At 48.4% G+C, this 14,288-nt stretch overlaps 1 protein-coding gene across 1 annotated transcript in view; it reads left to right on the forward strand.

The window, feature by feature from the left end:
• The window catches only part of LOC122895273 (katanin interacting protein), a 173,421-nt gene that overhangs the window by 12,933 nt on the left and 146,200 nt on the right, over positions 1–14,288 (forward strand). Inside the window, exon 2 of the mRNA XM_044232558.1 lies at positions 5,768–5,823. Coding sequence (XP_044088493.1) covers positions 5,768–5,823 — 56 coding nt within the window. The remainder of the gene's footprint in view (positions 1–5,767; positions 5,824–14,288) is intronic.

Below are 14,288 nucleotides of genomic sequence, written 5' to 3' on the forward strand. Positions count from 1 at the left end.
TATATAAAAAGGAACAGTGATTTCTTGTCTTTGTACATGTAGCTCTGGGTGGTTCTTCAAATAGGATGGGTGTGAGTATTTATTCTTATTTTCCTCTTAGAGAAAAGATCGCATAGTTCGTATACTTTCTGCCTATCAATTTTTTCCTTATGTACAAGGAGCTTGTCCATTCTTTTTTCCAGCTTCCCAGTATTCTGTGCCATTGTGTACATTTGCTGTATTTATTCATCCAGCCCCTACTGCCAGACGTACGGGTCATTTGCAACATTTGTTATTGCAGATTGTGATACAGTGACTACCTTTGTACGTCCTTTTCCTCTTTGTAGAGGGAATTCTTTGCAGCGGATTCCTGAAAGTGCTATTGCTGGCCCCAAAGGAAAATGCACCTGGACTTCTAAGGATATTGTCAAAATACCTTCCAAAGGTATTTTGTATCCGTTTACACACCCAAAGTGTCATTCTGCACTTCCCCCCTCCTCAGTGCTCCCAAGTACCAGCTTCCTAGCTCTTGCGAACAGTATGTTGTCAAACCTCTGATTTTTGCCAGTCCGATCAGTGAGATTAAGTGGTATTTCAGTGGGATATTTGTCATTTAAATTAAATTCCACAGATATATAAAATGAGAGCAAAATAAGCTCTCCTGTTTGGACAACAGAAGAAATAAGCTCATTTTTGTGACCTCATGGCGCTACCATCCCCCCAGTGGAGAGAAACAAGTTCTTTGTTCAAAGCTCCTTTGTGGCGGGGAGGTCCCAGCATGGGCCCTCTCTGCCGGCAGGATTTCCACTGGATTTATTCTCCAAAGCCCAACCCTTCCTGCCAAGGCTGAGCATTTCACCTGAGCAGACAGGAGTGAGCGTCTAATGCCAAGCCTGCCTTACCACCTTGGCATCTTACGGCGTTTACCCGGCTGCTGGCACACCATCTTCTTTGATCATTGGGAAATCATTTTCATCCAACCCCTTTATTAATTGCTCTAGCAGTCCAAAGTACATTGAAAAGCTGCATCACAGAAATAATTGTTTATATCAGACTCCCTCCCAGGTCCATTCTCGTGGGCTTGTACTTGTCTTTAACGCCCTGATTAAGGATCCGTGTGGCCTGGTAGTTAGGGCTGAAGGTTCTGGAGCCAGACTGCTCAGCTCCAGATCAGTCTCCTCTGCTCACTAGCTTGGGTGATTAGGGCAGATTTTCTAGCCTCTTTGGGTCTCGGTGACTGCATCTGACAAGCGGGATAATAGTGCCTATTTATTGGGCAGTTGCGAGGAGTACATGGGTTGATTTGTTGACTTAGCCTGGAGCTCAGTGCCTGACACAGAGTAAACCCGACTTAAGTTGAGCTCACATGGTAATCACAATGATTAATATGATTGTGATGGTGATGATGTTAGTGACGATAGCCATTGGAGCACAGGGAGCCCTGTCACTTACAAGCTACGTTTCTGTGACCTCGAAAAAGCAGTTCAATCACCCCCTTAAAGTTTGCTTCTCATTTCTTCCTTGCTCGTACCAGCGGGATAGTGCTGTCCATCTAGAGCAAGAGTCAGCAGACTACAGCTTGGGAGCGAAATCCAGCCTGCCGCCTGTGTTTGTGAATAAAGTTTTATTGGAACACAGCGGCCCCCATTTGTTTACATATAGTCTAGTGCTGCTCTTGCAACATGATGGCCGAGTCAAGTAGTTGCACCAGAGACTTTATGATTTCATGAATTTACGGCCTATGAGGTAAAAAATACTTATTCTCAGGGGCACTTGGGTGGCTCAGTCGGTTAGGCATCCGCTTTCGGCTCAGGTCATGATCTCAAGAGTCCTAGGATCGAGCCTTGCATGGGGCTCTCTGCTCAGCAGTGAGTCTGTCCCTCCCTCTCCCTTTGTGATCTCTCTTGATTTTCCTCTCTTCGATAAATAAATAAAATCTTAAAAAAATATAAAAATAAGGGCGCCTGGGTGGCTCAGTGGGTTAAGCCGCTGCCTTCGGCTCAGGTCATGATCTCAGGGTCCTGGGATCGAGTCCCGCATCAGGCTCTCTGCTCAGCAGGGAGCCTGCTTCCCTCTCTCTCTCTCTGCCTGCCTCTCTGCCTACTTGTGATTTCTCTCTGTCAAATAAATAAATAAAATCTTTAAAAAAAATAAATAAAAATAAAAATAAAAAATATTTACTCTCTGGCCTTTTACAGGACAAGTTTATTGACCCCTGACCCAGAACAGTGGTTGTAAGGATGCGGGGGAGGTAAAGCCCATGTATTGATCTGGGCACATAGTAGGTGTACATTTCAGTGGAGCTGTGTCCCCCAAGCAGAAACATTCATGAACTTGGTGCCCAGTTCTTGCCCTTCCCCCCCACCCGCCCACCCCTGTCACTCTTGTTCTACCCTTATAGGAAAAACAGAGGGAGTAATCACCATGTGAATAACTTAGTTAGAAATACTGCACAATGATATGCATATGTATTTGTATACATTTCCATATGCACCATATATTTCACATGTGGAGTAGACTATAGCAATGGTTAGAAAAGGCTGTGTCCAGGGCGCCTGGGTGGCTCAGTCATCAAGCATCCGCCTTGGGCTCAGGTCATGATCCCAGGGTTCTGGGATTGAGCCCTGCATCGGGCTCCCTGCTCAGTGGGAAACCTGCTTCTCCCTCTTCCCACTCTCCCTGCTTGTGTTCCCTCTCTCACTGTGTGTCTGTCAAATAAATAAATAAAACTTAAAAAAAAAAAAAAAAACAAAACCTCTTTAAAAAACAACAACAATAACAAAAATAATAATAATTTTTTAAAAGGCTGTGTCCTGTGGACTGTACTTCATAGGAGGTTTAGGGCTCTGTTAAGAGTAATTCTGATGCTGATTTTCCCCGCCTGATGGTTTCAGATGCAAAGGAAGACTCCCCGCCCCTCTGAAGGGTAGCCCTGAGTGTTATGGTCTGCATCTAGAGCAAAGTAAAACCAAAGGGTCAGAATATTCTAACCACTGAAAATAAGTCCAAAATGCGGATAAAATTTCTGAAGTCCTGCATGGGAGAATATTATATGCCTTCATGTCTTTTTCATTTTTGGGGTGTTTTTTCCCCCGTTCCCAGGTACATGTCTGTTTTATAATGTGAGGTCCACATCTATCACTTACATTTGGCCTTACTTATGGTCTCATGGCTAAAAATGACAGGTCACCTTGCAAAATGCAGGGGGAACACCTCAATTGTGCAAGCGACATCTTTTGATACTAATGTCACCTTCTTCCACCTCCCTCCCTGAGCGACGTGAGAATACGATGAGATCTAAGTAGGAGGGTATTTCGAGACGCTGAGTGCAGTAGACAGGTCCGGTGTAATCACGTTCTTTCTGTCCTTGGCAGGAAGGAGCAGCCTCCACGTGCAGCTACCGAGACCAGAGAGGGGCTCAGTGGTGTGAGGACTGGGTGTTAGATTACAAGTGTGCGTAATTAGCGTGGGTTATCTTCATTGGAAAATAAGCCAGTTATTTTCCAATTTAATGAATAAGCAGCTTCTAATGAACTCTGGTAGAGAGATTTGCTTTCCAATTTCAGTAGTTAAGTTCTGTCTTCTTTGTATTAATGGGTTGTTTTCATGGCCCATCTTAATGTTTTTCTTACTGTTCTCCATTGGTGTAACAGAATTTTAGGGATGAAAGGCAACTCCCGAGGTGATTCACCCTGTCTTTTAAAGTAAAAATAAAAACTAAAAAATGGGAAGAAAATATGGCCCAGAAGGATCCTGGGGGATCCTGTGACTTACCTACAATCTCATAATTGGTCAGCTGTCCACTGGACCATGTCCCTAAGATTGTGTCTAACCAGCAGCAGAAGGGCTGCAGCCAGACTCTGGGAACTGCTATGTTTGCCCCTGGACTAGCTCTGCTTTCCTTCTCCCTGGTTTTGTTCTGGGGGCTCTCTCCCTGCTGGCATCTTACTTACCTAAGCACTGCCTCTGCTGGTAGAACACTCAGGTCTGACCCCTGGTCTCCAAGCCTCCCTGTCACCTTCCAGCTCCAGGCCAATCTCCTGGCTCCCAGCCCTGCCGTGTGTGGCCTACGACCCGGTAGGCCATCCTCTCTGGTCGGCCTTACAGCCTACAGTGAGTCCCTGGACTGACAGCTTAGACCAAGGGCAGTCAAGGGTTTCTGGGAGTGGCCACCCTGGTTCCTCCCTCCAGAGCATCGGGGGTCAGGAGGTGGGATAAAATGGGTCCAACAACCCAGATCCCCTGGTCCTTAATTTTGGGCCTTCTTAATTTTTTAAATTAATAAACCTTATTTTTTAGAGCAATTTTAGGTCCATGGCAAAGTTGGGTAGAAAGTACAGCATGTTTTCGTAGACCCTCCCTGTCTGCACACAGTACAACCTTTCCCCACTGCTGGCATCCAGCATCTCAGTGGTACGTTAAGTGGGTATCTGTGGAACGCAATGGCAGATCAGTTTCAGGTCACTTTGCTCTGCCTGGGCATTCTCTGGTAGTCTGTCCCCCAACGAATTTCAAATTCTGTCTTTCGAAATGAATTTCAAATTCCAGTTGACTGCAGTTGGGTTACAGCCTTGGAGCTCTCTTCCAAGGACAGGGAGGAAGGAGAGAGAGGGGGAGGCAGCTTAGGGTGTCCTTATAAGCTGAGTAGATAACCCAAAGGACATCTACCCTACCATGATCTTTTATAATCCAAGGTCTCCTATAAGTTCTCTGGCTGCCTCTTTTCCAAATCCTTTATTAATATCGGCCCCAAATTCTGGCAATTGCCAGAGGTTCATCATCGCTCTTCCCCTTTTTCTCACTTTCTTGGAAACAGTGTCCTCCTTTGACTGGTGCTTCATCACCAGCTATGAGGTCCCACACCCTCTGCCCCCTACACCCATGTAGACTTACTGGAAGTCACCACATCCAGAGACAGACATCTTTCCTCCGAGACTCAGTCCCCGCTTCTTGCCTCTTGATAAGTTATTGCTAAGTCTTTTTGCTCCTGCTTTGGAACATTCTTGGGTAATGGGACGTGTGGTACTGATTTTCTCACAAATAGCCACCTGCGAGGAAAGCTGGATAATTTGGAAGACACATGGGCAAGGTGCAGAGGTTCCCATGTTACCTTTTAAAACCAAGGCAATCCATTAATTTTCCATCAAGGAATCCTTTTGTAATGGACACTTGCATAAAAGTTGTGAAAACTGCTTTTGAAACAGCATATTTAAACCGTATGATGTTGAGCTGTTGAATTTATGCATACTTTCAAATGTTAGTCTTCCAGTTTTCTAAGAAAAGCAACATTCTCTCTGAAATTGCCCATTATATAGGAAATGTAGGTGATTACTGCTAATTCACATCTGTACCATCACCTAGATAGCGAGTTTGGGGGTTTGGTGAAGCCCACTGGTGTGCACTGATCAAAGGTTATGTGTATGCACACTGTGGAAGGCATTTTTGTGGAAGGCATTTTATATAATTCCAAACAATTTAATAAAAATGTAATTCGACTGGGAAATCTTCCGTCGGCCCTGGCAGAGTGCAGATAATGTTCCAGATTAAAGAGCTGAGGCTTTGTTCATTACAGTCAAACGACGCGAGTGTGTGAATTACCATTTCCTTGCCGTTGGTCTATTTCAAGAGTATGCCATTTTCCCACTATAATAATAGGCTACATTTTCTTAAAATCATTTGATTATGATTGGTCCCGTCTATTCAGTTTGCAAATAAAAAGCTTTTGTGGTGATAAACTAGCTGCTTTAAAATAGCCTTCATCTCTGGTTCTGCTTTTGAACTGCTACAGGTCAGACTCTGCGAAAGGCTGACAGAAGCCGGTCGTGCTCACGGGAGAAAAAGGAGGTAAATGTGTCACTGGTGAGGGTGGGTGGGAGGCAGCTTTGTTTGAAGGGAGCCTTCCGGAGAATAAGAATGCCTGGATCTCCTGCTTGTCTCTCTCGGAGCCTCCAGCTTGAATCCTGGTCCGGAAGATATCGGGCACCTTGAGGTCTCGACCAGAGTGTCACTGGTGGTAACAGTCTCTTAGGAAGTGTATCAGTTAGCTTTGTCTGTGTAACAAATTAAACCCATGTTTTAGGGATGTCAGCAACAGTGCTTTTAGGTCATGCTTTTGTGGGTCGGCAACGTGGGCTCAGCAGTTCTGATTTCAGCTGGGCTCACTGCGCCTTTGCAGTGAGGATTATGTCACCTTGGGGATGGGAATACCAGAGCTTCAACTCTCTTGTAGTGCTTTCTCATCCACCAGCCAGCCAGCCAGCTTTGTTCTTCTGGGGGTTCAGGGGGTCAAGAGCATGAAGAGCGGAAGCTGTAGCCCCTCTTGAGCCCCGGGCTTGCAACCCAACAGCATGGTGTTCCTTCTGCCAACTTCGTTTTCTTTAAAGCAAGCCAGGTTGGAGGGGTGGGGAAGTAGGCCTCACCTCTGCATGGGAAATCTACAAATACCGCGGCCATTCTTGAAACCTGCCCCACTGAGCCCACCTGCGCTGTGCCCGGCAGAAGGGATGAGAGGGACACAGCCCCGATCTCATGGTGGGTGCCGTATAGATGGAAGGGATGTGCAGTGGGGTCATCATAACGCTGTGTGAGAAGGACAAAGAGGGTGGAATTTCAGTACAGAAAAGGGCTCACCTGACTCTGCCAGTGATCTCCAGAAAGGCAGGCAGAAAAGCTGATATGCAGGCTGCCTCTTTAGAATGAGCAGCAGTTTTTTGGGCCAAGTGAAGAGCATGGTCAAAGTCAAAGTCAGACACGGATAAGGAAGGTTGCAAGATTACTGAGCCGATGGGGCCCCTGGGTGGCTCAGTGGGTTAAAGCGTCTGCCTTCAACTTGGGTCATGATCCCAGGGTACTGGGATCGAGCCCCGCATCGGGGTCTCTGCTCAGTGGGGAGCCTGCTTCCTCCTCTCTCTCTCTGCCTGCCTCTCTGCTCACTTGTGATCTCTGTCTGTCAAATAAATAAATAAAATCTTTAAAAAAAAAAAAAGATTACTGATCCGGAGGGTGCAAAGTAGAAGCAAGGACCCAGACGGTACCTCAGGGCCCTCGGATCCAGTCTCAAGCTCACCAGAGTTTGAATATGAGACTTACGTAGCCACAGATGGGTGTAGGGGAACGGTGTGAAGGCACAAGGCTCATCTTAAGTATTGACCAAATCTTGAAATTCGTCCTGTGTCCTCTGAGTTGGCCTCATCCTCAGCCAAGTGAAGCAGGTTGGGGTTGGACCGCAAAGGGTCGTGGGTGCTTTGCAGTGGCTGTCATCTTGTCTGTCCCCTCTTGTCTCCTTTCTCAGCTGTAGCCAGAACAGCCGGCATGGTTTTCTTTTTTATTTAAGCCACCCACCAGGGATGAGGGCTAGGACCTTGGTGCTGCTGAAAACATCTAGCTGTCAGCCCTGATGGCCATTCTAGAAACTGAACCAGAGTGGATTCTGTCACTCCTTCCTGGTAGGAACATTTTTCTGGAAGCAGGAGCTGGTGTGTGTATCTCCCACAAAGTCCTTCCAGGGTCTCGGAGGGTAGAAGAGCTGGAACAGGAGTGAGCACAGGCCCCAGCAGGCTCCCAGCCCCCCTTGATCAAGTGACTTAGTGTGGGCTCCCCCAAAGCCAGGAACGAAGTATTTCAACCTAACCGAGGCTTTCGGTCACAGAGTAACATCATGGCATTTATCCACCTGAAACATTGGCTGGAAATCGACAAAACAGGGCAGCAGGAAAGGAGATACTCAGGTCCCCTCTGTCTTTCTCCTTGGCAACAAGGTCTCCCTGGTTGCTGCTTTCCTGGCTCCTCCCATCATGCCAGTTGCCCGAGAGCACTTCACCTCCCTCCTCTTCTGCAAAGAGAGTGGAGATGTTTATCACAATTTCTAAGTTTCACCCCAAAAGAGATTTAAAATGGTTTCAGGCCTTTCTGGAAAAGAGGGTGCTGACTCTCTCAACAGGGCTTTTGTTTGGTTAGAGAATCGAGAGAAAGAGATAGCAAGCTGCCAGGATGCTCCTCTTGATCTATGAGAACACGCTTTTCCTGCCCACTTCCTCTTCTGCAACCCGCACCCCCATCACCTGTGAAATCTGTACTTCCTGAGACTCGTGCCTAACGCAGGATGCTAGGTAGAGATCAGACTGTGTCACCATGAAAGGCAAGGGGAAGACGAGCTGGTTGGAACAGACAGATAGGCGGCTCATGCTGCTTCGGTGGTCAGGTGACACGGGCCTGGTCACACCAGGGCAGGTGAACGTGCTAATTCCTTCCTGGGTCGGGACTGGGTAGTTCTCCATGTGGTCCTGAGCCAACCAGGCAAGGGGAGGAAGCTGTAGGAAGGAGGCTATTCACAGTGAGCTCGGCAGGCCAAATTCAGCCCCAAGATGTGTTTTATTTGGCCCAGACCCTATTCCATTAAAAAAAAAATTAGCTGTCCACATTTACAATTTTCACATTAAAATGTGCACTTCTGGCTTCTTTGATAAAATGGAGAATGACAGCAGAGGCCTTATTCCTGTGAAGCAATGCTGGGCCATGGCTGGTGTGTGTGGGGGGCCTCCATTCTGACACACACACACACACACACACACACACACACACACACCCCGCTGAGCAGCAGACAAGTGTCAGCAGCCGAACTGTGACCAGCCCTGTGCCAAGGGCTTTGTTTCAGTGGTCGAAAACATTTCTGCCCGTTAGAGTCACCCTGGAGCTTTTTAAATACCCTGAAGTTTAGGCGTTTTTCCAGACCAGTTAAATCAGCATCTTTTTGGGTGGGACACCCCACCCCACCCCCGCACCCCAAGCCACAGTTGAGAACCAGTGCTTGGTCCGTATTAAGTAACCCCTGGCTCTCAGCTCGGGTCCTACCCTGAGCAGTGCATGCCTGCATGGCCCCGAGACACCCCAGTTCTCAAGCCCTCCCACAGGCCCAGATAAACCCCCATCAGGTGCTGGAGGAGGGAGAGTGGGCTTCCTGGAAGAGCCCACGTAACCGAGGCTTTGCAAGAGCTCCAGTGCTTTCAGAAACACGCGTCCGATGGTTAACCTGAAGCCGGTAGATACTTTCCATTTAGCCGGTAAAAATATTCTTGGCCTTGTCTCTAACAAGTATTCATGGTTTCTGCCTGTGGAGATTATATAGTGTTTATGGCCCTTGGTCTTGAATTATTCATGATTTTGAAATTGTGGTCATTGTAGTTTACTCAAAAATCATTAGGAAGTAAATTTATCACACAGTGTTTAAAAACGTGGAAAAGAAAACCACAAAGGAGGAAAAAGATCTGTGTTCGTCAGCCCCCCAGCATCCATCCTATTGCCCGTGGCACTGTGGGGCTCACGGCCATGGCGCTGGGGACAGCACAGAGCTGCTCGGGCCCCACGAGATGGAGTTCCCTCAGTGTACTCCTCCTGCCTCAGATCCCGGTCAGATGACCTTGGCTGATTCTCTTGACCCCTCTCACTGCCTTTTGAGATTTCTGTTTACTAGGCAGTAATGCGTTAAAGTACCCCGCACAGTACCAGACCTTTAGTAAGCATTCCATAAATGTTAGTTGTTACATTATTTTAATCATTTCTTAGCATGTCTAATATTTAACAGAGAGGTATTCGTGTCCTTGGACAGAGAAGGCGCCCGATTGTACTTCCTGCTGAAGGGATGTCCCTTGCTCCACCTGGACTGGGAGCTGATTCCATCCTTCCAGTCTCCTGGCTGTATGCCCCTAGACAGGCTAGATCCAGCACCCCTACTCTGAGCCAGTCTGAGAGTCTCCAGTGATAATGGACTGCCTTCTTTTGCAGCTGATTGGAGATTCTGAAAAATGCTCTTAACAGCACACTGATCTGCTGAGCTCACTTTGTAAAGGACTGCAAAAGTCGTTTAACTCAGCCACCAAGAAAATGTTAAGCTTTCCCTTTGCATGCACGTACAAGCACACACACTTGTACACATGGACACTGGCGCGCGCGCCCACACACACACGCACACACACGCGCACACACACACACACACACACACACAAGTACTTCCTGCTGTAAAGCAAAGTCTTTCATTGCAAGGACTAGAGACTCCTTCCATCTTTGCCATGCTAAAGAGGAGCTGGAGAACACGGTGAAGGAGGGAGTGCAGGGAGTGCAGGATTCCGGCTGCCTCCAGGGATGGGGAAGGCCCGATCACTCTCTCTGCACCATCATGGACATGCCACCGCTCCTCTCTGCTCTATGCACCTCGTCACTGTCTTGCTCTTCCCTTTCCTTCCTTCTCCTTTCCTCCCTCCCTTCTCCCAGTTCAGATGCAGAGAGAGTCTAGTCTGATTGACCTGGTAGTCAGTACCGAAGGATATTTGGGGGACACAGTGCTCCTGCTATCAGCGCCGCAGATGCCCTCTCAAGAAGCAGACACAGTAAGCAATGGCTGTTGTGTCCTTCGAGAAATCTTGCGTAGACATGCAGCTATGCAGAACAGATCTGTCCCTCTTTGTCCCCGTGATAGCACAACAACACATGACACCTTTTCCTTGGATTTTTTTTTTTTTTTTCACTTAATACCATGTTTTGGAGAGCATTCCATAAGGACATGTGCTCGGACCTCATCCATTCCTCTCTGTAGCAGCGCAGTGCTCCACTGTGAATTCACGGGAGCACAGTCCTTTCTCTGAAACCCTTGGGGCCAAATGTGTTTCACTGTTTTAGAATTTAGAAAGTAGCACCATCCCAGTGTGGCCTGGGACAACACCCTATGATCAAACACATTACCACATCTGCAGGGAAATATGATTATTCATACTAAGTAGGATAAACAAAGGTTGTAAATTCCGTGTCAGTTCTGATCTGACCTGGTCTGCTTCTGATACCAAACAATGCATGTAAGGGAGTGTGGACCTGTCCGTAGATAATGTTACCGTTCCTGGTTGACAGCTCTCTAGGCTGTTAAGAGAATTTGCTAGCAGAAGCGCACTTTAAAGAATACCCTCGAGCAGACATCTTTGTGCACATGTCCAAAGCTGAAATTCTTAAAAGTGGAATGACTGACTCAAAGAGTATGCTCTTTTTAAAAACGGATATCGCCACTTGGTCTCCCAACAGCATGAGAGAGGCAAAGCTTTTGTTCCAGGCCACCCTGTAGCATGCTAACCACAGTGAAGTGTGGCTGTCCACACCAGGACCATTCAGTGGCCACTCCCATATGCTCTCCAGTCCGCTTTTCTCAGGAGGGAGTAGGAGCAGGGCAGCTGTCCGGAGGAGGACTGGGAGGCATGTCCAGCACCTCGATTTCTAAAAGCCATTTTTCCTGGGCCCTTGGCTCTGAGCACCTCACTTGACTGGTTGCCAGAGCACCAGTGGGACTAGCGACTTGTAAGCTTCAGACTCTCCTGCCGTGCAGTGAAGAGACCCTTCCCCTTCCTCATTTCCGATTCCAGGCTTCTTGCCACTTCAGCTTTCTGGGGAATAGAGCATTGGCCCTTCCATATTTACAGATCTCAACCCCTTATTTAAAAATTTTAAAAAATTCTTTAAAAAGTAAAAAAAATAAAAATAAAAATTTGAAAAATAACTAAAGAAGAAGAAGAAGCGTGGGGGAGGAAAAAAAAATACAGCAATGCAGGCTGTTAGCCTTCTATTACAAGAGCCTGTCCAGTGTGACAGCTGACACTCCAAATCCGTACTTTTCCTGGAATGAAAGCTTTTAGTTCACATTTCTGGGCAGAGAAGGACTAAATCCATTTTTCATCCAGTTGCCAACCACATTCCCCATGGCAAAGTTACAACTGTCAGTCTTTTGGCCCCTTGAGGTCTTGGTCTCTGCAGCTCTGAGGATTTGGAGGTGGGGGAGCCTTCATGACACCGACAGCTTCTGATCACTCCAGGGCAAACAAGTCACGTGGTGGGGCTCAAAGCCACTTAGCAAAGCAGGGGATCCTGGGAACACTGGAACCAAACGGCCTGGATTCTTAGCCTATCCACCCCATCACTCAGGCCAGTTGCCTATCCTGCCTGTGAGTTGACTTTCTCTTCTAAGGAGTAGGGATCATAGAAAGCCTGCATCAGAGGGTCCTGGGAAGAACTCAGTGATTTAATATGTGTAAAGCCCTGGTAAGAGTGCTTGGCACCTACTAGGAGCTCAGTAAATGTTGTGTGCTGTAATTTAGGACTGGCGAGGGCAAAGTCACCTGTTTATTTAGAAAGCTCATCCCTTCAGAGTCAGAGGTGGTTGAGAGGTCTTACCACGGAAAAACAGGCCACAGGTAGGCCGGTGTTCCTCACCCCTTTGTGGGTGATGGAAACTCATTGCACCAAATGGCCAGCCTACTCTGAGATCCCCACAGTCAGGCCAGGAGCCCAGGAGACATGTCCACAGATACAGTGCCCGTAACCCACGTTTGACAGCAGGGCCAAGACGCGAGCCTCGGAAAGCAAAGAGAATCAATTTCTGATAAAATGCCAGGAAGGAGATTGACGCGTCGGAAACCTTTCTGGTATCAGCTTAGCTTCCAGCACAAGATTAAACTCTAGGAAAAACCCATCAGAGAGCCGCAATTTGTGACCAGAAAGAGATAATGTTGACAGCTTCCCCTTCCCGGGTCTGTTTTGGGTAAACAATGTGCCCTTCAAAAGAGCTTCATCAAAGTTTTCTCTATTTCCAGATCCGAGGCATGAAATTGCCTTGAAAATGTCTCCCTCTACCTCCCCACCCCCAAATTCACTTTGTGGAATACAGAATGTGGTTAGAAATGAGAATGATGCTAAGAGAAGGAGCTTCCTGTGAATGCCTCTTGAAAGGCCTGTCTCCTGGGGGAAAAGGGCCTGTGGACACTTCTGGAAGAGCAGGACAAGGGCCATGTCAGTGCCAGGCCACGTGGGCTCCAGCCACCACGGTCGTGGGTACACTTACTATCCCCTCGCTGGGCCTGCATTTCCTCTGTGTCCCCCAGTCTGACAAGAGCCGTTGGTTCTGTGACCCGCACTTTCTCAGGGTTCACAGGCTGTCTCTCAGACTGTTCAGGCGATAGGAGCCTTCCTCGAACTAGCTTCAGCCAGAAAGGGACTTAAGGTGCCTCACCTAGCTGAAAAGTTCAGGGGCGGACCACACCAGGCATGACTGGACACACGTTCTCGTTCGGTCCCTCTAGATTCATCCAAGCCCGCCCTCCCCGCCTCCCCCAGCAGGCTGTTCCATCTCAGAGCACGCCTCAGAGATGCAAGCTGGCCACCAGTAGCCCCAGGTTCACTTCACAGAAGCAGGAAGACACGTTGGGGGGAGGAGTACAGGGGCTGGAGCCACAAGGTCTGGGGTTGAATCCCAGCTCCTCACTTACTGTGCACCCACCCGCGGGCCTCAGTTTCTGCATACGTAGAATGGGCATGCTAGGGCACCCTCCTCATCCTGTCTTCAGGGGTGCGCAAAGCAGTGCCCGGCATGTAGTAAGCCCCGAGGAAGTGACAGGTATTTCTTCCTCTCCTTTCCGCCCTGTCTTTACTATAATTTTCTCAACAGTGGCAGCCAGAGAGAACAGTTTGAGACCCATGGCCAGCCCAGGGTTTATGGCATCCCAGTGAGGGGGCTGGGGTGGGGGTTGACCCATGGGAAGCACTTGCTGGGGAAGGGGTGTTTGCCCAAAGGAGAATCAGGATCCAGTTCCCAGAAGAAGGCAGGGAAAGGTAGACAGTGAGTGGGCAGAAGGTCACAGCTGTCCAGCACACGGCCACCTCGCGGTGGGGACGGTGAGGCCAACAACAGTGCCGTTGTCAGGTCCTCATGAGACCCCATGAAGTAAGCAACTTGTCCTCATCTTGCAAGTGAGGGCCCCTGGCTCACGGCAAGGAGGCAAGCTTACCCAGTTCCCACTGGGAATACGGGGCTGCACTGGTACCGCAGATAGTGCACACCATGGAAAGTGGCGAGTGCCTGCGTCTCCTCACGTGAGTTCTGTGGCCATCCCAAGCCTCATTTTCCTTTCTTTTTTTTTTCAGCATGACTTCCACTTTCCTTTTTTTCTAGAGGAGGGTTTTTCTTTGGTCCTAGAGGACCTCGCTCCTCTGTTGGGCTTTGGTGCCGGCCATGGGGTAGCTCCCATGGATTGCAGTTGGGGAAGAGGGTGTTCGGTCCTCCAGGGGGCTGCTGGAATACAATTCCTGCCTGCCTGGCTGCCAGGGGCCCAAGTCACGGGGATTCCCCTACAGCTTGGGAAGCACCTAGGCACCCGGAACTCTCACTTTCGAAATGTCCCTGATGGCTATGGCCTCTACGGTGTTGCAAATGACGGATTTCCTAATGTCCTCGCATAGGGACACACACTGGATAGCGTTGGCATGGCAAATAGGCTGCACGT

This window comes from Neovison vison, chromosome 14 (genome assembly GCF_020171115.1).
Source record: "Neovison vison isolate M4711 chromosome 14, ASM_NN_V1, whole genome shotgun sequence".
Taxonomy (NCBI): Eukaryota; Metazoa; Chordata; class Mammalia; order Carnivora; family Mustelidae; genus Neogale; species Neogale vison.